The 27,601-nt window shown below is 37.0% G+C and overlaps 1 protein-coding gene across 1 annotated transcript in view; it reads right to left on the bottom strand.

The window, feature by feature from the left end:
* The window catches only part of LOC123867687, a 40,016-nt gene extending 12,895 nt beyond the window's left edge, over positions 1 to 27,121 (bottom strand). Inside the window, exons 1-3 of the mRNA XM_045909868.1 lie at positions 27,083 to 27,121; positions 24,031 to 26,524; positions 22,850 to 23,205 (exon numbers count right to left, since the gene is read on the bottom strand). Of these exons, the coding sequence (XP_045765824.1) occupies positions 22,850 to 23,205; positions 24,031 to 26,524; positions 27,083 to 27,121 (2,889 nt within the window). The remainder of the gene's footprint in view (positions 1 to 22,849; positions 23,206 to 24,030; positions 26,525 to 27,082) is intronic.
* Between the last annotated feature and the right edge of the window lie 480 nt (positions 27,122 to 27,601).

Here is a 27,601-nt window from a genome sequence, read left to right as displayed (position 1 = left end):
TTTATGCAAAGGTATTTGAAAATAGGCATTATTCAAATCAATTAAACTGATATAATTTACACCATGAAAGGATTGTAAAATCTCAGATGTGAGGGGAGGCGCGCCTGCGTCACCTACCATTTTCTTATTCAACTCTCGTGCGTCCAATAAGAGTCTTATTGATCCATCTCGCTTCTTAGTGAAAGTGAGAGGACTACAGTAAGGAGTCGCTTCCTGTCTGATCACGCCTAGTTTTTCTAACTCTTCTAATTCGGTCTTTACCTGTTCCCTATACGCCAAAGGTACCGGATAACTGTGTTTTACAAAAGGTGTTTCGTCTAATAGCTCAATTACGTGTTCGTACTTGTTTGTCAAACCTAAACCTTCCGTAAATACCTTACAGTGTTTGTTTAACACAGGTAGTAATAATTCCTTTTGTTCATTACTTAAGTTCGCGTCATCTAATTTTAATCCCTTAAATTTCTCATTATCTAAATTCATGTCTAATACACTTTGTTCCACTGGCCTAGAGTTTTGATTTAATATTAAATTGATCGTGGCTGCGTTCGTCTCTCCCCCTAACCTTTCGATTTTGCAGTCCGAATTCAGCCTAACACAAGACCTAACGCCCATATGTTCAATAGTCAAAGTGTGTTCACCATTACAGTTCACTATTCCTTTTACCCGCTCTAACCAATCGTATCCTAGAATCAATGACCTAGGAAGACGTCGCATAACTAGTACAGGTGCTTCAACTAAAGTACTACCTAACTGAAACTCTATTAGCACTAACCGATTTGTGCTTTCACTTCGCGATCCAAACGCGCCTTGTATTTGAATTGCTGGAATAGCGATCTCTGGCAATGTCCCATGTTCTCTTAGAATAGAGTCGTACAATTCCCTAGTTATTCCACTAATCTGACTTCCCGTATCTATGAGTGCACTCATACTTCTTCCATACAATCTAACACATACTTCAGGTAACCTAGGTAAAGAATAATCAACACTCACATCGGTTTGTTCATCTAATTCATGATACATTGTGTACACATTCAAACCTCTCTTCATACAAGTTTCACAAGACACGCCTAACTCATTACACTCTGTTACATTTTCAAACTGGTTTTCCAATAATATTCCTATACTCCTAATTTCAAATTGACTACTATACTCGTTATAATCAACGCCGCCTCTTAATAACCGTTTAAGTCCCTTATCTCCGGTCCCCAAACTCTGTCCTGGCTTCCATCCACTATTAATTAAGATCCTATAGACTACACCTGTCCTTTCGTGATCTGAGGTCTTTCTGACGCCCGTGCCACACAAGACTAACTGATTTGACCTCGTTTGTGTTGGGCATTCTAGTTTTTTGATGATCCCTCCCCCACATTCTTAGACACAGTAAGATCCTCGCCCTCTTTTACGAACGTGATAGCCGGCCTAATTTGTTTAGATTCGGATACCGTAGGCCTGTTAAAGTTAACCCTAGAACCTAATCGACCACGATAGCCGCGTCCCCTCGTCGAATTTCCCCTAGCTCTCCAACTTCTTGTTGACATTGTTGCTACAATAGGTCGTCTCGATGATGACTCATTGTATCGCCTACCTCTGTAATTATTACTAACAGTACCTCTCGTAAATTGCCTAGGTTTTTCAACAATATTTTGCTCTATGTTTCGAAGAAATTTCGCTCCGTTCATGATGTTAACTTCCTCTGTTCTAGTAAACCATAATCGTTGTATATCTATAGCATAATGTCGCATAATAGAATTGACCAAATCTCTCTCACTAAACGCAATAGTTAATGACTGCATTGATTCTGCTTGCTCAGCAAAATGTTCGGACATCGACATTCCCGAATCGCTTGAATATACCGCATTAATCAATTTATATCTTATAGATTCCTGAATTTGTTCGGTCCAATAATTTCGTCTAAAATCAATCTCGAAGTCAGCGAACGTAGTCCAGCCCTTCGAATACAAGTCCATAACCTTCCGAGCATGCCCCGAGATGCAACCTAACGCTATATCTATTTCGCGATCTAATCCATTTACCGCCCTTATATATTTCTTTAATCGTTTTAGAAAAACGATGGGGTTAGTGAATGGTTTTCCGTCGAAATTTGGTTTAGTTACTGACGGCTGTACAACATATAAATTCCGGGTCTCAGATAATGTACTTGTGCTCGCGGTTTCAAGATTTGACCCCTGCCTATCAGATTTTTCATTTTCATTAATTCCGTTCGACGCGTGTGAAGAAACGCTCGCGATTTCATTTGAACCGGTATTTGAATTTAACTGATGTAATTTTGCTTCGAACTCGGTGATTTTTTTCAAAATCAACTCTAATGTAGCATTCCCTAAGGTCGTTGTTTGTTCGCTCGATTCTACGGTACTAACATCGCTTTGCCCCGCACCTACTTGCTTTGTTCTACGTCCCTTCCTACCTGAAGACATCTTTTTTTTTTTTTTCAATTTGACCCTATTTCTTTTACCTACCCAAGTGCCAACTTAAATTTTATTTGAATAACTTTCATAAGTCGCGAAGCCGTATTTTTAATACTAATATATTACTGATACTAATTGTAATCACATGTTTGGGTCTGCTTCGATTATATGTATTCTCAGAGTTTGAAAAAAAATAAGTCTGAGAAATAAGCAAGGAATAATAGCTCGATCTCTGTAGTATCTTCTGAAAACCTGTAAATTTTACATTTATAAGACATACAGCTTATTTCTGCTCTCCTGCTCCCCCTATACATAAATAAATGTAAATGTACAACATATAAATATAAAACAACATGCAGTGTGTCCTTAAAACTTATAATTTATAAATAGCAATGTAAGTTTATAAATTTTTCTCTCTCAAATACCCAATCACAATTTCTACGTTGTGTTATTTTTATGTTAATGTAAATCTAGTCATATCGTTATTTCGAATACGTACATAGATCCTGGTCACGGCACCATATTTCTGTGATGGTACGGTGTGATCGTCTATACTAGTGGTTAAGATTAGGCATTATGAAGAGATAAAATAAGAAATAAACTCAGCTGAATTATAGAAACACCTAGGTATTTAAGTCATGAGTTATTTACAAGTAATTATTTGGTACAGTACGTTGGGTGAACACGTAGACTTCTCGACCAGCTAACAGGTTTACACGGATTGAATTATAAAAAATTAATGTAAAATTTCAACTCCTCAAAATAGATATAATGAGTGGAGAGATTTGCTAATTTAGAACGTCCTGTTAGTGTGGAAAATCAGTTGATACGTGTATTTGCCTTATTTAGGCCATCGGTTTGAGACCAACCGGCATTCCTCAAGCACGGGGGGAGCCCTACACTGAAATCTCAGTCTTTTAGCATTGTTATCGGGGCACAGCACTTGGACTCTCCTATTTCGCTGCGAAGCGGTTTCAATTTGCCTAGGTACGGAAACCTAGGTTCTTTTCAATGAGCTCTGGGCTCGCCCCAAAACCATGGTATTTTTGTATATTTATATATTTGTTTGATTGATTGTCAATAAATTGGCCAATTTATTAGTTCGGAGAGTCCAGCTGTATAAAGACATGACGTGTTTGCTTTGTGCCGGAATCTCGCTGCTGGTACGTCACCAATCAACCATGTACCATAATATAATATCAAGCAAAGAAATTACAAAGTACAGCAAAACTAGTATTTTTATCTTATCAAAACTCGGTGATTCACAAATTCAACTGGCGTCGGTTTTAACAGATAATGTTACCTAAAATGCTGTTTGGGAAAGATCGGTACACAATAAAAAAAAGGTACCTACCTGCCTCGCCATCTGTCCTCCGGAGGCAGTGTGTACTCCATTGTCTCGTTCAGGGTATTTTTAGTAGGTAGATGAAATTTAGCTGTTACTCGAAAGTAAAAGGTCCCTTTGTCTTTAGCCTGAGATTCGAACTCAGCCGACTCTATTATCTTTAGTAGTGGAGAGCATTCTTGGTAAATTAGGTACTGATCGTTTTGTGATAGTAAAAGTATACGGAAAAACCATCGTGAGAATTTCACATAATGGTATAAAATACCATATGATGAAGGAAAACTTGATCGAGAGTTCTCTATGAAGTCCGCGCTCAGTAGTGAGCCGGTGAAAGCTGTTCATGTTGATGAAGACGATGTTTATACCGTGGTAGCTAGTAGTTTATAGCACACCACCTTATTTTAGCTATTGAGTGATTTTTCTACCAAATCAATAATCGTAACGACAAAAGTCATTCCATCGGACAGCATTAGACTGCTAATTCAATTATAATCCCTATTTAATGCTGAATAAGAGCTAGTATTATAATTAGATGAATTGCTGAAAAAAAAACTAGGCTAAATTTTACTTAATAGTAAAGGAATTGTGATTGGTATGTAGGTCATATGAGAAAATCTTAATATTGGAGTTCAAGTTAGTTCGATACATGGTTTCTTTGTATCAATGGCTTTGTTAATATTATAATATGGTAGTCTAGCCTCCAAACAAATTGAATCTCCATTATTAAATGTCTAGGAAATGTATCTAAATATAGCAAATAAAAGATGACAGTTATACCCAAGTGCATTTATTTCTGGTAAATAAGTGTTTATTTACTCATACAGTTGAGTATTTAGAAAAAGAAAGAAGAGAAACTGAATTTATTATTTAGACTGGAAATTAAGTAACTTTATTATATTAATTAATTCCCGGCCGAATACTTGCTTCCTAAGCCATACTAATTATTGAAAGGGAAAAGCAAATATTCAGAACGAAAAACCCTTTCGGCTTTAGATATTATGTATAACCTTATGTCCTAAATAGGTACACACATGCCATAAATTTTAATTATTCTATGAATCTAACCCTACACATGACAAAGAAAAGTCTAAGAACACACATTATGTATAAATTATAATATATTCATTATTTGTTCTAGATATATTTGAATCTTAGTTCCACAAAGAGAAATGTCCCATTTCTCTAATTTCGGATTCAAAATCTAATAGCTATACACAATATTGTAACACCTCCTAATATCTCAAATACCATCTCTAGTTTAGTTTGTGAGGTAATTCTATACTCAAGATTTTTGGAACTGATTTTCAAATAATCTAGTTTAAAATATAATGTAAATTAGTACATCACCCTATATCAGCTTCTGCTGGCCCGGATACACACTATTTTATTCTATTTATAATTTTTCTATTATTAACTATACAATTGCAATATACACTTAATATTCACTGTTAGGCTCTACCGCACGTTGAGCCAGACCTCAATCGAATGTTCCTCTCGGTCCCCCAGTGTAGACTTAAAACGTCCACACGGATATCTTTGTCCACGCCCATGATCTGAAATGCAAAAAAAAACCAGCGAAATTTCGGTTTCTGATTGGTTCACTCTTGCGCACAGAATTTCTCTGGCTGATGGCTAATTGGCTGAAAATAAAATGTATTTCAAACTTCCCTTAATGGGCCGTACCTTTTACTTTCTCACGCCCTTGCCTTGCCTAGACCACTCGCATAACACGTGATTACAATTTTGTACACTTGTAGAGATTTCTAAGTTAAAATTTACGACTTTTATCTAATTTATGACCGACCCTAACGCAATTTAGCTTTAGAGCAATTTATTTTGCCCTTTTGTTTTTTATACTTCCTTTCCTACAATTACTCAGAATCTTAACTAATTTATTTCTTTTCGTGCGAGATTTTTGTTTTTAAGAGCAAGGCTTCAAATTTCCGACAGTCATAAAACCGTATGACGGATGGCAAGGCCATCTCACTCTTAACGTGCGAGTTCAACTCGCACTTGCCCGTTTTTTTAAAGTATAAAATAAAATTCCTGAAAAATGTCTCGCTATTTCTTCTAATAAATGCAAATTTTAATCAAACTTTTCATCCAGAAGTACAAGTTGGTAATTCGACTAGTAAATTAAAGTTAGCAATGTTAATGGCGTAAGTTGGAGACCCCTGGCAACCGTGGTTAATATCCATTCAGGACCGCTAATGAGCAAAGAATCTAAATTTATTTGTGGCCTCTGAAAATAAATTGGAAGAGATAAACAGTGGAAACTTTTATTAATAACAATATTTTACCTTCGTCTCGTACAAACTAGCGGTGATGGCTATAGAGAGGAGCCAGTGCGTGCCAGACCTTCATTATTTTATAAAAACTGAAAGTTTCTTTGTATAAAAATCGTCACTCGGTTCTAACTTTTCAGATTATGTGTTTTATGCAATTAAATATCACTTTAACGGTGAATTTTACGCCTGAGAGGTCTCCATAATGCTCTCAAAGGTGTACGAAGTCTGCCAATCCACACTTGGCTAGCTTAGTGGACTATGGCCTAAACCCTTCTCATTCTGACACAAGATCTATTCTCAGTAGTGGGCCGGCAATGGATTGATGAGGAATACATAATATGTATTCGTATGGTTTTAATAATCATTACATTTTAAGGCATAGGGCCTTTAGTATAAACACGTGTTAGAGTGAAATCCATCCTAATGTATTAAATTTCAGCATAAAATTATATTTTGCCCTATAATTAATTTTAAGTGCTCATGAACGACGGAGCTTCCCATTAAAAGGTAATTTTCTTGCGTAAACGTAATATTACACTGCCTCTTCGCATTTTATATCGGGAATAATAATCTAAATTGTTTCATACCTATATTCTAAATACATGAATATTTTATTAGAAGAGCTTTGTAGTTGCCTAAAAATAATAAAGGACTCTTTCATATTTTTAAAACTTCTGGAATACATAACCCTCCGCTATGCATCCGTCTGTCTGTCTGCGGGCTATATCTCAATAACAACAAAATAGAATCAAAAAACCGGTCAAGTGCGAGTCAGACTCGCATACTAAGGGTTCCGTACGATCGTACAAGATATACCTAACACCTTTCTACAGAGCTCTGCAAGTTAATACTGGTCTGCGCCACATTTCAATTTTTTTTGTGTGTATTATAACTACAAGTTCAATGCTATAAGACCTACCTACGAGTACCTGCCAAATTTCATGATTTTAGGTCAACGGGAAGTACCCTGCAGGGCTTGACAGACACGACATACGGTCAGACCGTCAAACAGACAACAAGTATAAGAGTTCTGTTTTTCTTTTTGAGGTACGGAGCCCTAAAAATCAACATTGTGAATTCCAACATGGCAGCCATGCAAAATAAAATAAAAATACATAGTGTTACGATAGCAAACAAACACAGTTTCGTAATAATAATCATATCAAGGATCACGCTAACCGTCAAGGAATTCCAATTAAAATCGTAAACATTGAAGCTTCGGAATCTTATATCTCCACAGAAAGCTTCGAGAAAAGAAAAACCTCCCTGGAACGCGGGGCCGCTTCGATAGTGAAGTATTTTAAAAGTAAAGTAGCTCCAACTCCAATAGCAACTTTAACAGTAAAAGTTAAATAGAGGTTCCTCTTGGAAACTATATAAGTATCAGCCTGCATCCAGTCTGAGTTACTGTTAGATGATACCCAATTAGTACTAATGCAACGATCGACGTTTATTTTACTAACCCCCGACCCAAAAAGAGGGGTGTTATAAGTTTGACGTGTGTATCTGTGTAGGTATCTGTCTGTGGCATCGTAGCTCCCAAACTAATGAACCGATTTTAATTTAGTTTTTTTTTGTTTGAAAGGTGGCTTGATCGAAAATGTTCTTAGCTATAATCCAAGAAAATCGATTCAGCCCTTTGAAAGTCATCAGCCCTTCCTAGTAGTAACTAACTGTAACCTTCACTTGTTGGGGTGTTATAAGTTTTTAATTTACACTTGTAAAATGAGAAGTATTAACTTACTATACCCAGGACTATGTTGAAAAAGAAATAAAATTTGAAGTAAAGTAAAATATGCTTTATTGTACACCAAATTTACATAGTAATGTATAACAAAATGGATTTTTGTCCAATAGGCGGCCTTATCGCTATAATAGCGATCTTCGTTATCTTCAAGGTTCTAAGCTCATTGAGAAATTTCTTTGAAATCGATCGGGAAGTTAGTATAAAATTAATTGCAATATTAGTATCGAACTAACAAATCAACAAACAAACTGATCGAGAGGCGAAAAAGCGAGTTAATAATATAGCATTGCCATCAAGTTCCAATATATTGAGTGGGTACGTTCAAAACCAACAACAGTGTAGATAACCCTGCAATAAATTGATTGATTGATTTAAAATTTCAAGCCGTTATCTCATCGGGCAGTTAGTTTAAAATCGATCGCTAAATCTATACCGAACATACGAACAAATCGACAAACAGAAAGACAATGAGGAACAGACAAAAAGCAAGTTAATGTTGCATTATCATTCCTAACGTATCGGAAAGTTAGTATAAAATCGATTGCAATATTTATATTTCAAACAGACAGGTGGAAAAGCGAGTTAATAAAAACTTGTTAAAAGGGCTACAGTCAAATCCATGCTCTTATCATTTACATAATGTTCGATTGCATGATAATTCACATGCATATTTTTAATATACTTTTACTTGTGTATCTATTGATTGTGAATCTTATAATAAAAGGTCACTCTCACAGATGAGTTTGGGATCTTCTTAAAATAAAGGCCAGTACTAGGCTAATTATACTCTCACAAAAAACTACGCTAAGCCACAAAGATCTGGAAAGCCTACTAACATGAAACAGTCCTGAAAGAGGCCGAAAGAGGCCTCAAAGTGGAAATCTGGAAAATGGTGGAAAATACGAAATAAACCAAGCGTATAATCCGGCCAGGCTCAAAGGTCGCGTCACACAATGCATTATGCAGGAGCCTTTCAGCGCCTGCTTACTTCTAGACTCTTTTGTGTTATTCGAAGTCCATTTCATAGACTATAGCGATTTTGTTGATGTGCATAATTTGAAACAAACTGAGCGTATAATCCGGCCGGGATCAAAGGTCACGTCACACGACGGATTATGCACAGGTACCTTTCAGCGCCTGCTTACATCTAGACTCTTTTGTGTTATACACAGTCCATTTCATAGACTATAGCGATTTTATTGATGTGTATATAATTTGAAATAAACAATGCGTATAATCCGACCGAGATCAAAGGTCACGTCACAGATGACAACGGATTATACAGGAACCTTTCAGCACCTGCTTACTTCTAGACTCTTTTGTGCTATACACAGTCCATTTCATAGACTATAGCGATTTATTTAATGTGTATGATTTTAAATAAACCAAGCGTATAATCCGGCGGGCTCAAAGGTCGCGTCACAATATAACGCACTATGCAGGAGTTTTTCAGCGACTGCTTACTTCTAGACTCTTTTGTGTTTTATGCAGTCTATTTCATAGGCTGGAAAGATTTTATTAATGTGTATAATGTTTATTTTTTAATATATAAATATTAATGTTTCAATTTTCAAAGTAAGATAACAGTACCAAGTGGGGTAAAAAAAGTGGGGTATGATAAAAGGGTTTTACCTGTACATTCTAAAACAGCTTTTTATTTATTTTTATACATTTATTTAGTTTTTGATTTATCGTGCAAAATGTCGAAAACAATACCCAAGTACGGAACCCTCGGTGCACGAGTCTTCCTTGCAGTTGGCCGGTTTTTTTTTTACTTTATATTATGGAAACGCTGATCGCTTATGTATTAAACTCCTTTAGTTCAATCTAATGTAATACATCATGTAACTAATAATGCTCTTAAGTTAAGTGAAATTTAATTTAACGCTTGATTAAGGTCTTAACTGGTAATAATTTATGAATAAGTGTTTCGGCATAATGTTGGAGCCTATTATCATATTATTTGGATGTATTTAGAATCCTCTGAAACCTTTATACCTACTTAAGGTGACAGGACGTACGACGTCGATCTCACTGTAGACTATCAAGAGTTCTGAAAGTTCTGCGTTCTGCGTTCACATGTAATCTATGAGAGATTATCAAAATATTCCATTCCGTCTGTAAGCTTAGGTACTAAGGTGAAATCTATAGATCGCACTTTGACTTTGCTTAGACTTGAGTTTCAATTTACAGACAGATTTATGCCAGCGGTATAATACTGTCTCGCTTTAACAGTGTCTTAAGTCTGAGCAAAGTCAAAGTTAGCGCTATAGCTCTCAACCTCAATGGGTGATGATTTTTAAATAATGAAAAAGTATATTTTATACTGTAACGTATGCCAAAGACCACTTATCAAAGTAATATTCCTAAAAATTAAAATTAAGTAACTTAAATTTATCTTTTCACAAAGAAAAATGGATGGTATAATCCGCATTCCAAGAACAATTAATTAACCTCCCAAAATTACAAACTGGCTTAAATAGGCCCTACTTAACTCGTTTATCTTCGCTATCTCTTTTTCTAAAAACATTTTTTTCACCCTTTCACATAGGTCTAGAGATGACATTAAGATTTATCGTGTATTGAAAACAAATGGGGTAAAACTGTATACAAACTTTCGATACTTTCATAGAAGGGGGCTAAATCCAGAAGTGGACATGGTTCGATCACAAATAAAGCAAGTCAAACCCTCGGGTCAAACCGAGTAACTTCCCGTGATAGTGACGCTTTCGTCAAATTCCATATTAAAAAAAAAATTGTACTCTGCACAATGAGCTCCAAACAAGGATACCCCACATGCTACGGTAAGAAAAAAAAATCCGGCTCCTTTTTCATGTATGGGAAAACAGCCCCTGAAAAATAATTAAATTGAATTTCTAATTCAATATTTGATTTTGAGTCAACGCTCTACATCAAACACCAAAATTTCAGGTATGCAACTCATTTCGTCTACGAGCTAGAGACCTGTGACACGCGGACGGACTGACAGATAGACAGACAACAGAGTGCATTAATAGGGCTCCGTTTTTGCCCTTTGGTCACGGATCTCTGAAAGCAAGTTGCAGCCCGCAAATTTTTGATTTTGGACTAAAATTAACTGTTGACTCTTCACCTATTTTAGATCAAGCTTTACCCGGAAGTTTATTTTTCAGATAAGTAAGATCTCTAAAGTAAGCAAATTCCCAAAGGATTTGAATATGCTTAAAGATTTAAGGATTTTTATTAAATTTTAATGCTTGAATTACTGTTTGTGTCGGAAAATTCAATATAAATTTTCATTATAATCGTGTAAACAAAGGGTTGAAGGAGGTAAAGAAGATTTTATAATAATGTCAACAAAGTAAAAGATAAATTTTCACTCAAGATAAATTTTTCATTATTATAAAACTTCATTTAATTCAAACAGTATTATGAAGATTATTATAAAAGCTTGTATAAAAGGTAAAGAATTTTGAATTGATATTGCAAAACTTTTAAAGTTTTGACTAATTATGTTGAAACTTAGGGACAAATATCGGGAAAAGTTGCGAACTCAAAATCAAAATCAAAAAAATAAGTGTCACCATTCTTAGCGGTATCACCTGATGTAAAAAAAAACTAGTGTATATAATGTCTAATGGGGTCTCTGCGAGTTGGCTTTGGCCCCTCGTATGCCTACTAAAGGACCGGGACCCCAGGGTCGCGAAATCGTTATGCATCTCAATAATAATATAATATTGTAAAAATAATATAATATTCTAATCATAATATTGTATGATTCTGAACTAAGCTTTATGTTGATCATGAATGTATCATTGAGTCAGGTATGTAACGTTTGTTACGATGTCATGAATGCAACTATACATTTTTTTACGACCACACCCGTATATAACAAGATGATGCCCGCGACTTTTATATAAATCGGATAGACGGATGAGCCCTTAAGAATCCCGTGGTAACTATTTGATTTCCCGGGATAAAAAGTAGCCTATGTCCGTCCCCGGGATATAAGCTAACTCTGTACCAGTATGGATTAATTAAGGTCTGATTTTACATCTAAAACAAAGAGCGGCTCTTAAGTCATAACATTAAATTTTATCTCACGAAAATATCGTTGTATAAAAGAAAGCTTTATATTATGCCATAATGTTCCCTTTATGAATAATTTAGCTGTAAAGTATGAAAAACTGCCTAATAACGTCGCGTGAAGGAGCAAAGCTTTGATCATAAAAGAACTAGATATGCTGTCGGTTGAGCAAGAAAAATAAGTGCTTGCTTGCATTCGGTCTGAATTTAATGTGTACAAGTCACACTATTCACTGAGCTTTATAATGTTCTAAAATTGGTCAAGTGTCTGACAAAACTCTTATAAAGTAAGGTTCCAAAGCCATGCTACTCGCTGAAACTGGCGGTCATCAAACAAAATAACTCTATGAGTACAAATAACCCGAACACTTTTATTATTACATTTTGGATCTAAAAAATGTTTGCATCTAGTTTATATCATAATTATTTTCGATTTTGAATAGACAACGAAACCCATAAGGATATTTTGATGAAAATTATTAGATTTTGCATGAGAATGCATATCTTGTATTTTATAGATCGAAGGGGAGAAGTAAGGTTAGTGTGCGACGCTAGGCCAGGTGTGAACAAGCAATTTGCATTTTAACTCTGCACACAGATCCTTATTCGTTATGTTTATGCTAAAAGTAATAAAGTTCATATCATACATCCATTACATACTTCCATACTGATATTATAAATGCCACAGTGTGTCTGTCTGTCTGTTTGCTAGTTTTTTGCATAGTTTGCATTCCAGGGATAGACATAGGCTATTTTTTATCCCTTACTTGAAAGCGAAAGAGGATAATTAGTCATGATTAAAAAGCTAATATTATTTTTTGAAAGAAATAGCTACCTTTGTGTATATAGGGTAATATTACCTTGGATATAGATCGTTAGGAAACCTTCTTGAACTACCGTAAATATATTGCTAGCTTAATATAAGTGCCAGCGAGCTGCATCACATTTTGAAAACCACTTAGAATTTCCGAAGTTAATTTCATCTCAGCGCCAATGTACTTAACGTCGTAGAAACCAGAGGGGCTACGAATTTCAAAGTCGATAGCCAACTACTCGCAAATGTAGAATATTTCGAGCGCTTCAGCTGGTCTTAGATTTTCGTATTTAAAGCGTTATTTTATATAACTAGCCGACTTTTTCTGGCTTTACACTTTGGGTCTTTTTAACCCCCGACCCAAAAAGAGGGGTGTTATAAGTTTGACGTGTGTATCTGTGTATCTGTGTATCTGTGTATCTGTCTGTGGCATCGTAGCGCCTAAACGAATGAACCGATTTTAATTTAGTTTTTTTTGTTTGAAAGGTGGCTTGATCGAGAGTGTTCTTAGCTATAATCCAAAAAAATTAGTTCAGCCGTTTAAGAGTTATCAGCTCTTTTCTAGTTTTCTTGTAGAAAAGAAGGTTAGATAACCGTTAGGTTCATAATAAATTATGTCAATAGACAAATGTCAAGCTGTCAAGATGGACGTTGCCTAAATACATAATTATTTATTTGAAAATGATGTTTTGGAAAACTCAGATACTTTGGATCGTCGGGGGTGTTATAAATTTTTAATTTACACTTGTAACTTCATCATTGGTGTCAATTCTCTTAAATTTAGAGTATCTGCATCTCTTTCTTTTCATCATTTCTAGAAAAGGACGCACTATGAATTTAAAAAAAAAGACATCAAATTTTAGTGCATGCTACAAAAAACAATACGTTCGCGACTGGCAGCTAAAGCCACGAGGTTTGACAGTTCTAAATTAAAAAAACTGTCAAAATGTGTCTGCCCTTTTCATATTACATTTGTAGGAAGGGGATGCGAATACTGTAAAATTTAGTTGTGATAAGAATCAGTAACATTGTCAACTAATAGACGTCTACCGCTGGACATAGGTCTCTTGTAGAGACTTCCACGCGCCAAGGTCTTGCGCCGCGCCGCCTAAATCCAGCGTCTCATTGCGACGAATCGTTTGATGTCGTCTGTTTACCTAGTAGGGAGACTGCCAACGGTTCGAGGTCGCTATTCTAGCACTTAGTGAGTCGGACTTTTTGTAACCCCCGACCCATAAAGAGGGATGTTATAAGTTTCACGTGTGTATCTGTGTATCTTTCTGTGGCATCGTAGCTCCTAAAGTAATGAACCGATTTTGGCGGCACGGCTTTGTCAGTAGGGTGGTAACTAACCACGGCCAAAGACTCTCACCAGACCAGACCAGAAATTTAGAAATTAAAAATTCCAAACCTCTACCGGGAATCGAACTTGGAACCTCCCACTTACCATTACTACAGCGCTTACCATTGCGCCAGGGAGGCCGTCAAAACCCCAACGTCTATCGGTTTTTCATTCTATGTGGCCTGCCCATTGCCACTTCAGCTTCTCAACCCGTTGAGCAATGTCAGTTGTTACTCTGGTTTTCCTACGGATCTTGATGTTTTGAAATCGGTGAATGACAAAACAGTAGAAAATTAGGGCCACGAACTCACGTCTGCTTGAATCACAATAGGCTCAAGATTAGTATTATTCTAGTAGACACTAGATTCTGCTGTGATTGGCCGATTCAGGATTACAGTTACGGAGCTTCAATCAAATTGAAGAAGACGCGTGCGGTAGAGAATTTATGCAACTCCCACCACAGTAGAAAATTCGATACGCTATAATGGAGCGTACAGAATATTTCTATGCTTTATCGTTCATTGTTTAAAATATGATTGATAGACTATTTTATTAAACTGGGATTTATTAGGTATAGATTAATATTTACATACTATTAACCAAAATGATAGGTAAACTAAAAGTTATTCCGATAACGGAATAATTACAAACCCTCTGGCGCCTTTAAGCATAAAAAAATTCGGTTTTTTAAACGTAATACAAAAAAACTTTTTAAATAGAAATTGACCTTATTTTCCCATTTTGTGTTTTTGTTGTGAATCCAAATTTACTCGTATACACTAATTAAGGACCATGTCGCAATGAGTCCCGGGGGAACAAATAACCGGAATCCAGATAATATTTTGTTTGGCAAAGAGCGAACCTAAAATTTATATTATGTTTGCCCCATTTTACGCTACAAAAACTCTTTATAGATAACCGGCTTTGTTTGCTTTGAATACGAAACACACATCGTGTATAATATGTTTTGATTTTCGTATTATTTTAATCAACAATATTATTACTCCTTAAACCAATCTCTGGGTCCTAGGGACCAGCCCTGCCAGGATAAATCTTTTGTTCATGAAACCACGTAGGTATTTAGTATTTTTATCGTTGTGCGGATGGGATAGTTGATTTATTAAGTATTTGTTACTAGCTGATGCATCCACGTATATAAAGATTTTTAAAATCCCGTGAGAACTCTTTAATTTTCCGGGATAAAATGTAGCTTGTATCACTCTCCAGGTATATGAATATAGATATTATATTCATGCAAAAAATCACGCCGACGCGATCCCTTGCTCCCTGTGTAGAGTGATTCAAGGACAAACTAACAAACAAACACACTTTAGCATTTATAATATGGCTAGTGATAGGGGTAGTGCTATGCCCTACTATAATTTTCAGATTTTTCATCTGAGATACACCGCTGGTAACAAGCCACCATTGTTTGAAGCATGTATCAAAAGGTGCTTTAACCTCGTGCCAATATTATAATATATCTAACGCTCCTGACACAGTCCACAGTTGGGTTAGTACCCTCTAGTTCACTGTCTATGTAGTCTGTGTCACTACGCGTTACATTGTGTTTTTTTTTTTTTTTTTTTCTCATTTAGAGAGCTGGGTCACCAGTGTGACCATACATTGTGTTACACACAAGAGAAAGAATTTGTCTTCACTATTTGAAGTTTACTAACATCCCTGCTGAAATGTTATTCGTTTAAAAAAATCGTCTAAAAATTACGACTCCAAGCGTTTACATCTACGATTTGATTTCAAACGAGCATTTTCTTTAACTTCAAGAAAAAGGAATTTCAAATCAGAATACGTAGGTACCTATTTTCGAGTACCTCTGAGTCGGTGCCCTCTGGAATTCCGTTCGGGATGACCAAATTGAAATTCAAATATTCCTAATTTAAATAGTCTTCTTTGAGATTTGCAATTTGAATACTTGGCTTCTGTGAAATGATCATTTTTTGAATTAGGTAAGTAGAGATATTTTTTTGATAAGATGCCTACCTGTTTAGAAAATAAAAATTTGCTTTATTTTCATTTTTCATGTAACAAAATTGTACTTAACAAAATAAAATAAATTCTCTCTAAACAGAGACTGTTTGTATCTGATGTGTACACACAAGAGAAGAGATTTTTGTCAAACTCACACCTTACTCACACAAGATGTTGCCAACGACTTCGTCCGCGTGGATTTAGTTTTTTTATGAAAATCCCGTGGAAACTGAAATCCGAAAGTTTGGCGGTTCAAACCCCACCCGTTGCACTATTGTCGTACCCACTCCTAGCACAAGCTTTACGCTTAGTTGGAGGGGAAAGAAGGGATGTAAGTCGTAACATGGCTAATAATAGTCTTTTTTAAATATTATTTATTCATTATTTTACACAAATTCCCCTTTAATACCTTTTAATATCTCTTACCTCCTTAATAAATATCTCTTCTGAATTTGACACAAATTAACAGTTTTCAGTACAATGAGCTCGTCGTGGAGCTAGAATTTAATTTGGAATACTTTACATTGCCTTTGACCTCTCTAGAATTCCGTTCGGGACCACCGAATTGAAATTCAAATGTACCTTATTCAATTACTCTTTTACAAGTACTTTTCCAATTGGAAAATTCTCTGTATTTTGAGTAATAAAACAGAGACTGCCAATGTGTGTAAAGACTATCGTAGTATACTATATCGTAGTATCGTAGTATATAATGCATAAATTTTGAGTATTTTGAGTATTTTCGACCCAGTTCCCCCCGCGCCATTTTACTATCGAACCGCGCGGCATCGCTAAGGTTTGCTGTGGAAATCCCACTGACTCATACGAAACGATTTGCTTCCTCGTTTCTGAAACGCACTGCTAGAATATTAGGGAATGAATGCCTTATCGGAGTAACTGAATTAGAGGTAGGTAATTGCCTGGGATATGTTGGAGGTTCTTCTTACTAGGAGCTATTTGGCTCTTTTTGCTTAGAATAGGGCATTTAGAACAGTGCAGGTATAGTGTGCGACAGGTCGACATGGCAATCGGGGTATGAGGCAGGCGGACTCCCCGCACACTCGCACGTCACCGCGCCTTCCCACAGTTGTGCAGGTGTGCGGGGCGTCCCCACCCCAATTGATCTGATCTGTCGTAAACTATACATTCAATTGACTTTTTGAAAGTACTTGGTACAAGTTTACTTCAATACCTAAAAGACTTCCCTCTATCTACTGATATTTTTTTTTAACGCGGGTAAAGTCGAAGCAACAGCTAGTAAAATTTTAATTAGCCAGAAAGCCCCTGTATTTATTTCCCATTATTTTTACCGTCAGTGTCTAAACACTTACATAAATATTTTCGCGGTTTAAAGACCCTTTGAATTTTAGATAAACGGCCTATTATTTCCTTTAGTCGAGTTCTTTAATCATCTACTGGGTAATTACTTTGTACATTAATTATTTATTCTTTAACAACGTAAATAAAACGAATATTCTCGCAAAGATCCATTTAGTTAAGAATTTACTAGGGCGTATTATTACCTACCCAATTAATGGAAGTGGTTTTTATAATAATTTAGGTAATTTGTTACCTAATATTACAATAAAACTTAAAGCTAGCCTTATCTAATTACTATACATACCATGCCCGTGTAAAATGGGGCCAAGAAAACTGACTGCATTTAAACTGGCTGAACCGTTGCGCAAAAAATGAGCCAGCCCTTATGTCACTCGATGATTTAGTTTCTTAAAAATCCCGTGAGAACTTTTTCATCTTCCGGGATAAAAAGTTGCCTATGTCAGTTTCAGGGACGCAAGCTACCTCTGTATACTTTCATTAAAATCGGTTAAACTGTTGGGCCATGAAACACTAGCAAACAGATAGAAAGCCAGACACGCTTTCGCATAATTTATAATATTTAGTATAGAGTATGGATTTGGTAAAGAAAATCGCTCGCATCCCAGAGAAAAACAAAAGGTTTCTTTCTTTTAGTCCCAAAAAACAGAGTTCTTACGGGATTTTTAAAACTTAAATCCACGCAGATAAAGTTGCGGGGATCATGTAGTATTGCTATAAACATACATCATCATATATGACGGTAATTACAAGGTAGCGGTAAGCGTTTAATTCAATTTCACTTCAATTCACACCACCTTAGACATTTACGGTTTTCGTGGTGTTAGCATGAGCGAAGAGCGTATTTTTCTTTACTTTCAACCCTACTACTAATTTCAAAAATACCTGTGATGAGAAGTTTATATTATTTTATAGGGTTTCGCACCTCAAAAGGAAAAAGGAACCCTTATAGGGTCACTCTGTTGTCTGTCTGTCTGTCTGTCTCTTTGTTTGTCTGTCGTCGTTTAATACCTCGTGCATAATGCATAGTGTCGCGACCTTTGACTAAAGGGGTTATTTCGAATTCTTCCCATTCTGAAGAGAATTTCACCATTTTTTGAAGAGAATTCTGCTATATTTTTAATTTCAGTTATAAGGAGTTTAGTTGTGAAAAAGTGGACACTGACAAGCGTCCTCGTCCAGAAAGGACCATGGGCACATTTTGTAAGAATTACGACTCCCCTGACGCAGAGATGAGTGCTGTGGTCTTATAAGTACTTCTGCTATAAGACATTGCTATGTGCCAAATTTCATGATTCTAAGTTAACCGGAATAGGTTTTGATTTCCTTGGTCTTGACAGAGAGCGAAGTATACAAGTGTTCCTTTATTTTTTAGAGATACGGAACCCTAAAAAATCACTGTAACTTTAGAAGTGTCACTCATAATCCGCTGGATGTTCATAAGTTGGAGCACACAAAACGCAAGGGTGTTTGAGCCAAGTTGGCGACTGAATGCCTCGTGCATAATGCATAGTGTCGCGACCTTTGAGCCTCGGTCGCGTTAACTGAAGGGGCTATTTCGAATTTTACACCATTTTCTGGTTTAAACTAAAGTATTATTTGCTACTACAACTAGCTGATGTCGTCTACACTAATTTTGGCATCTTCATATTAACATAATTTACGTCTGAAATAACCCTTGTTTTAACTTAGTTTAATGGTTATAGCCTCTAGATACTTCTAAATAAACTGGCAGTCCATTGGTCCCTGAATACGGTATGGAGCGATCTATGTTAGAACTATGTTGAGACACATCTTCTCAAGAAAAAACTAATAAATTGTAACTCGTTTCGTCTACGAGCTAGAGACCTGTGACACGTGGGCAGACAGACAGACAAACAGTAGAGTGACATTAATAGGGCTCCATTTTTACCCTTGGGTACGGAACCCTAAAAAGATTCCGAGATTTTGGTGACAAGTAAAATCTTATACTGAGGGCACATGAGTAGTGAAGGTACTGGCAGTGTAGGTGAAGCCTCAACGTTTTGTTAATTTCATAAGTGTCGTGAACTGTGACCATGTCTAGCTATGAACGCTTTTAGGTATTTGGTAGGTATTTTTTCTTAAACTTCTAGAATTTTCAATAGAGCCATTTACCAGCGTTGCACGCCTGAAAATAGTTAAGAAAACTGCAGCAGCGAGTGAAACCGTGAAAGTTAAATAGAAATTCTTAAAAGAGTGTCGGAAGTTTGGCTTTGTACTGAATTAAAAGTTGCGGAGCGTAAAAAGGCAATTTTAAAACACTGAATTTTTTGTTCAATCTTCATTGAACTTTCAGTGCGAACTGAAAGGTCAATTATTGCTTTTCGAAAATTTTAAAAACTTTTAAATTTTTTCCTGTTTTCTTTCCAGACCTCTGATTGCATATGCAATACGCCTTAGGAGACCTAATAAAGTTTTTTGAGTTATCTGATGCCAACGCGCCGCGACTTCGTCTACGTGGTTAAACAAAATCCAAAGAATTTTTATGAATTTCTGGGCCAATAGAGTCCCAGGTCCATCACCAAGCAAGTTATCTTATTGCCAAATTTTGTCAAAACTGGTTTAATCATTTGGGTGGGAACGTAATTTTTCAAAGTTTAAACAGATAACACAATAATTTCCTTTTAGACTAAATGACAGCTTTTGACACATACAGCAAAGATGGCGAGTGAGTTCTCAAAATGAACGCACTGTATCACGTTTTTTTAAACTTGAAAATTATAGGTAGCATCATACTAAGAGTCTGGATAGCTAAAAACTTTTCTTACCAAAAGCTTAGGATAAAAACACGGGGTAAAAAGATCGGTCAAAAAGATAAATGGCGTGAAGACTAGTTTATTGTACAAGGAGAGGGTATCTAGATTTCTGATAACAAATAGGTAAGTACTAAGTAGGTATATTGTAGAAAGCCTTAAATACAATATTTTCGGATTTAGTAGGTATTAACTTAGTTCTATAATTTAATTTCTCTCATGGTCCAATGGGACAGAAATCCGACACGACCGGAAAGAAATCAGGCGCAGAAAAGACGGTTTTACGTGCTCTCCAAGGATCGGGGTGAAAACTTTCTAACTCTGGGCTAGTAGATACTGAGAATTGCTTAACAGTATCACAAACCTACCTAAACATTTTCAGCCCAACCCAGGAATCGAACCAGGACTTCGTCATACTCTAACCACTAAAGTAAAGAGAGATTCATAAAATACCACTTAACATAGATTAATAAACGAGATTACATACAGAAGTAGGTACGTAATACAATTCCAATTACATTAACTATAAAACACAATAGGTACACCGTTCCGAGCGCGTACAATCAAATCTCCAATACCCACTTATTCCGTTATAAACCTTAAGGAGAAGGCACATCGCTGGAAGAGCCGTAAGTTCCACCAAAGCCGCAAAAGGCACATTTTTGGGTACTGAAAATCTGAGTATATTCAGCAGCTAATAGCCAATGCTTGCGACTTTGTACGCGTGGATTTAGGTTTTTATAATCCCGTGAAAACTGATTTTCATCTCTGAGTCTTTGACTATGGCCATGCAAAAAATCACGCCACGAATCCTAATCCGGGTATCTTTAAAACAAGAGTGAATAGGCACCTTCTAGATAAACGCGTCCCATCTTAGACCACATCATCACTTTCCATCAGGTGTGATTGTGGTCAAGCACTTACCTATAGTGAATAAAATAAAATAAAAAAACTAGAATTAAAGTAGCCTTATTTACTTCTTAAAACCAGTGAGTCTTGTCAAAGTAGGTTCCGCCGTTTCGGAGATTAGCGGGGTAAACGGAGAGAAAGACAGATTAAAAAAAATATTTTTTTGTTATTAGTACCGTAATACTTACTTTCATAATATAGTAACATCGTAAAATCTCATATCGTAAATCGACGCACGTTGCACCCCGACACCCGAGCATTCTCAGAAGATGTAGACCTTACAATGCACAATTGCAAAGCTAAATTAAACGTTTGGTTTCTTGTATATCATGGTCTTCCGCAAAGTAACGCTGCTTCTATCAGTACAAAATCTTTAAACCTGTAATTTTGACATCACAAACAGATACTTTTATTTATTTGTATAGATTTGATATTTTATAGGTGTCTTGAGGCTTTTGCGGCTCAAGCAGCTTCAAGTCGGCTAGCAGTATGCGACCACCTAAGCAACGGGGCGGGCGTTTCTCGGGCACTGATCGTAATCGAAGCCCGACCCTTCATCAACGGGCGACGTGACTTGGGTACTGAAAAAATCTCGATTTCAAATTGGAATATGAAATTATCAGGATCCCCTAGAACGGCATATTGGATTGTTTTTGTTTTGTGTAAGTATTTATATTGTACTCCTTTGTAACCTTCAACGGAAAATGGGGCGTAGTGAGAGGAACACTAGTAAAAGTTTCGTCTAGTCGTCTATCTGTATGCCACAGCCGTTTAACAATTAACTGTAAGAGATATTAAACTGAAAGAAAAAAACATATTATTATTATTACAACTAAGAAATAATTTTCAGAAATTCGACAGATGAGGTATATCCACTCAATTTAAGGTTTAAATATCTTAGCCGTAGAGGAATTACAAATCGCTTCAAAACTAATTCGCCATTAGGACAGGTCGTGCATAATTCAACGAGCCCGGATTTCATTTGCATCCATTATTGGGAGGGAAGATCAATCTTAACCAAAAGTTCTTATGAACGTTACTAAAATAATATTGTTCCCGCTCCAGCCCGCCGTGCTCTGAGGGACCGCAGGTAGTAACAAAAAAACCACGGTTTGTTCTAAAGAGGCTAGGCCGGTTTATTGAACCCAAGGACGAACACACCTGGCTTAAATTTTACATGAGTATTATATTTCTTAAGTAGCCGACCAAGACCGCGATATACAAGTCTTACAGCGCCATCTATTATCTGGTAGCGAAAGTTGTCTTTAATTTTAAACATACCGCCCGCCAAGGACATTTAGTGAGAAATGGCCTTAATTAAATATGAGACCTGTAAATGATACTGCTCAAATGTTCTTGGTGGGTGATCTCACATAAATTTTGAACTTTGTTTAAATAAACGCTTGAACTTACATAATAGTAGAAATAAAACAAACCAAATTAACCCTTAAATTAACAAAGAGGAGCTTGACCTAACCTAAGAAATTAAATCATTGTAATTACTTATTCACTAACGGGTAAAATACATAATTTGGACGTGGGTCTCTTAATGGTAGAATTTTTTAATTTGATGGTGACCACGCGGGTAATATTATCAGTACCCGGATGCTTTTCCAATACTCGACCCATCAACCAATGACTTGGTGGCAGATTATCCTCCTTGATTAGAACAATATCTCCTAAGTTTGGCTCCGGGACTCGGGAGCTCCATTTGTATCGGTTCATCAAATGAGATAAATACTCCTGTGACCAGCGTTGCCAAAAGCTTTGCAACATTCTTTGAATAAATTGCCACCTTGTTAGTGAACTTACATTGGAAGTCAAATAGTCCTTGACCTCCGGTATAGCTATTAACGGCCCTCCAATAAGAAAATGACCTGGAGTCAACGGCCGTGGATCACTCGGATCTGAACTATCGATTGATATAGGTCGCGAGTTTAGGCATGCTTCTATCTGACTGAGTAGTGTGCACATTTCTTCGAAGGTTAGAGTTGACTCGCCGATTGCACGCTTCAAGTGGAATTTGGTGGCCTTTACACCAGCCTCCCAAAGACCACCGAAATTAGGGGCGTGAGGTGGAATAAAGTGCCATTCGGTGCCATTGGTTGCTAAATATTCAGCCACATCCCTTTGCATCCGGTTGAGTTGCTGGAGCTCTTTAGCCGCACCTACAAACGCAGTGCCATTGTCACTCCACAATTGTGTGCAATGGCCGCGTCTGGCCACGAATCTCCGGAAACATGCTATGAAAGCCTGCGTGCTCATGTCACTCACCATTTCTAAATGAATGGCTCGGGTGGCCATGCAGATAAATAAACAAATGTAGCCCTTATAAGAACGGTAACCGCGTCCTTTAGTTGCCCTTACTTGTATGGGCCCCGCATAGTCAACTCCACTATGCAGAAATGCCCTAGCAGGAGTACATCGAACTGATGGAAGGGATCCCATAAATTGGTGTTGAATATTAGCCTTTTGCCGGATACACGTTACGCATTTACGGATATTTTGTTTGACTAAATTTTTCACACCTATAATCCAATACACTGTTCTCAGATAATTGACCATTAACTGGGTCCCTCCATGAAGAGTGTTTTGATGTGCGTCCATTACCACCAATTTCGTAAAGTCTGAAGAGTGTGGTAATATTATTGGATGTTTGGTCTGTTCGGATAATTGCGATTTTTGTAATCTACCACTCACTCTCATTACCCCATGGTCATCTAGATATGGACACAAAGGTTGTAATTTACTATTTTTCGATTGTAAAGACCCCTTGTTTTTTAACTGTAAATATTCTTCATTAAATTCCTCCCTTTGTGCTTTTTTGATACAACAAATCCTTGCTTGATCTAATTCTTCTTTAGATAAATGCGTTGTCCTATAAGTGTTTCTTTTATAAAATCGTCTGCAGTAAGCTACTACTCGTAGCAGTTTCTGTAAGGAAGAAAATCGTTGGAATAGGGTGTCCTCAGATAACGCATTAAAGTGCGTACTAATTGCTTCCTCTAAATGAACTTTCACATTTGTTGGCTTTTTATATTTTATGGTTTGCTCTCTAAGAAATTGTGGACCGGAGAACCAAAGCTCATTCTCTGCAAGCAATCCCGGTTGGAGACCTCGCGATGCACAGTCTGCCGGGTTCTCCTTGGATGAGACATGATACCACTGGGCAGAATCCATAGTCGTTAGGATCTCTGCAACCCTGTTGGCTACAAAAGTCTTCCAACGACTTGGATGGCTATTTAACCAAGAAAGAACAACCGTCGAGTCCGTCCAAGCTCTGATGTTGTTCTTTGAGATGCTCAAAACATCGGCCACTTCTGCTAAAAGTCTCGATAAGAGTGCTGCTCCACAGAGTTCGAGACGAGGAATACTGACCTGCTTAATTGGTGATACTCTTGTTTTTGCTGCTAGTAAAGAAACTTGTCTGTTTCCCGCACTGTCAACGATTCTCAAATAGACAACGGCTGCATAGGCCAGTTTGGATGCATCGCAGAACCCGTGTAATTCAATTTCACTGTCCGTTGTTGAAATGCCTAGCCATCGTGGGACTTGTACTTTGGTGAGTTGTTCCAGTTCATTGCGGTAAGTAACCCATTCGCTTCTTAATTCTTCTGAAATTGGTTCATCCCAGTTTACACCTGCTAACCATAATTTTTGAATGAACATTTTTGCTACTATTATGCTAGGTGCTATCCAACCTAGCGGATCGTACAGACGCGCTATCACTGATAATACTGATCTCTTTGTTTCAGGTCCAGGCGTTGTATGCGGGAGATTCACCGAGTACCTAAACTGGTCTTCACTTCGGTCCCAGGTAAGTCCTAACACTTTGGTTGTATTTTCTGTTTTAATTTCTATATCCTTTTTGTCCTTGATATTTTCCATGTCCTCTATCATTTTGTCCTCGTTGTCCAGTTTATTTATTTTTTGTGTTCTCTGTTTTTGCTTGTTCTGGAATTCAGGAATCTGCTTGTGCATGTCCTTTTCTTGATTTTCATTATTTTGTATCTGATCCAACAAGTCCTTACTATTGCTGTTCCATTTTTGTAGTTGAAACCCGCCTTTAGATAATAACGCAGTCATTTGCCTATAAATCTCCATGCCTTCCTCCACGCTAACGCATCCAGTCATTAAGTCATCCATATAGAATGATTGCAATACTCTAGATGAAGCTAGAGGAAAGTTCGTACCTTCATCTAGGCTTACTTGGTTCAATGCTCTGACAGCCAAGTACGGAGCGGATGCAGTTCCAAACGTCACTGTTAATAATTCATAATCTTGTATTTCTGTTTCAGGGCTGTCGCGCCAAACTATGCGTTGAAACATGGTGTCCTCTTCAGCAATTCTGACCTGCCGATACATTTTGATAATGTCAGCTACCAACGCGATCGGATGAACTCTCCATCTTATTACAGTATGCCGTAAATCTGACTGCAGTTTAGGTCCTATCATTAGATTGTCATTGAGCGAGACTCCTAAGTTATTTTTGCTTGATGCATTGAAGACTACGCGCACCTTTGAGGTTGTCTTGTCGTTTCTTATCACTGCGTGGTGTGGTAAGTAGACAGCTTCATTCTTTTTCATATCATCCTTTGTTATAGCTCTCATGTGTCCTAAGTGTAAATATTCGTTAATTACTTCGGTGTACTTTTCTTTCAGTTCTGAATTCTTTGATAGCCTTTTTTCTAGTGTTTTGAATTTTGTTACAGCTATTTGTCGCGAATCACCACCTAAACAACCAGGCTGACTATCTCGAAATGGCAATTTCACGATGTAGCGACCTTCATCTGTCCTTTTTGTTGTAGTGACGAAGATTTCTTCGCATCTTTTCTCCTCTTCTGTCCACATACTCTTCGTACTATATCTCTCTTCTTCTAATTCCCAAAACTGTTTTAAAATATCTGTTTCGGTAACCTTAGCATGCATGACCGATATTTTCGGTGGATCCCCGTCGTTTCTGTTAAAAGGGTCATTGACTGAGCCAGACAAAATCCAACCTAACGTTGTTTTTTGTGCAATGAGCTTCCCATTTTGGCTCTTCTTTATGCCCTCTTGCACTATTTGGCTGTAGACGTTAGCACCTAATAGCATATCAATGGCCTTGGGAGTTTCAAAATAGGGATCTGCGAGTTGTAAATATTTTAATTCTGTCCAGTCTAAGCCCTGAACTTGACGTTCTGGTAGGAACGTTGTGATGTTCTTTAGCACATAAGCTGTGACCTGTATTTTTCTGTCCAGGTTTCCCCTCGATCTTAGTTTAACCGTAACAACATATTTCGATGTTAGAGCTTTGTCTCCACCAAGACCAGTAATTATGCCACTAGCAGGAGTCTTCTTTAGACGTAGTAACTGGACTGCGGCCTCTGTTATAAAACAGGCTTGTGACCCTTGATCTAATAAAGCTCTGAGCACGTGATTTCCCCCAGCTTCCGACTCGGTATTTACTAATGCAGTGGCAAGTAAAACCTGATTACAGCTGGCGATCTTTTGAGTTGATAAGCATGAAACTACTGGTTGAGCACTAGATGATGTACTAGGACTCTCAGTAGGTTCCTTTGCCGTTGGATTGGTAGTTGTGCTTCCGACATTAGGGTGCAAAAGCGAATGATGTCGTTTTTTACAAAGCTTACAGGATCCAGGATTTTTGCACTGCAACACTGTGTGATTTCCGCCTAAACAATTGAAACAAATTGAATTTTTAGCTACAAAGTCGCGTCTTGTTGCGATATCTTCATTAGCAAACTTTTTGCAAAAACATAATTTGTGGTGCTCTGAACAGTATTCACAGCACATACCTGAGGACCTTGTAGCTATAAAGGCTCTTGGTTTTGAACTAGAAGCGCTGGTCTGTGGTGAGGGTTTTTTCGAATCTACAAATTCTAATGCACGGAAACGGCTTTCTATGAAATTTTTGAATTGTTCCAATGTTGGCAATTCATTCAAATCAACGGAGCTAGAAACATGTAGTTCCCACTGTTTGCGTGTTTCTGGGTCGAGTTTAAAAGAAACAATATGTATGATGATAATGTCCCATGTGCTCACATCAATGGCTATATTTTTAAGAGCATTTAAGCAGTCCATGGTGGTGTCTATAAGATCCTTAAGACTGGATGCTGATTCAGTATTTATACGCTTTATACCAAACAGACGCTTAAAAATACAATTGGCTAAATATTTTCTGTTATTGTATCTTTGCTCTAATAGAGACCAACATTGACTGTAATTTGCGTCTGTGATTGGCGTGTGCCTTATCAATTGTTCTGCCTCACCAGTCACATGAGATTTCAAATAATGTAATTTTTGTACATTTTCTAAAGCCTTGTTATTGTGTACTAATGATACGAATAAATCGCGAAAGGTTGTCCACTCCGAATAATTGCCGGAAAAAGTAGGAATAGTAATTTTCGGCAGTTTAGCTAACTGGCTAAACTTGTCACTATTCTTACTGGCTGATGGGACAGACTCCCCTTCAGATGGCGTTAATTGATTTAAGGTTGTGGATAAAAGTAATTTGTACGTGAAATAATGGTCTTTAGTAGTCGCATGAATTTCCTGTACGAC

The sequence above is a fragment of the Maniola jurtina genome, chromosome 8 (genome assembly GCF_905333055.1).
Source record: "Maniola jurtina chromosome 8, ilManJurt1.1, whole genome shotgun sequence".
Lineage (NCBI taxonomy): Eukaryota > Metazoa > Arthropoda > Insecta > Lepidoptera > Nymphalidae > Maniola > Maniola jurtina.
Note: the sequence above shows the minus strand (reverse complement) of the source record. Positions and strands in the feature narration are given on the sequence as shown.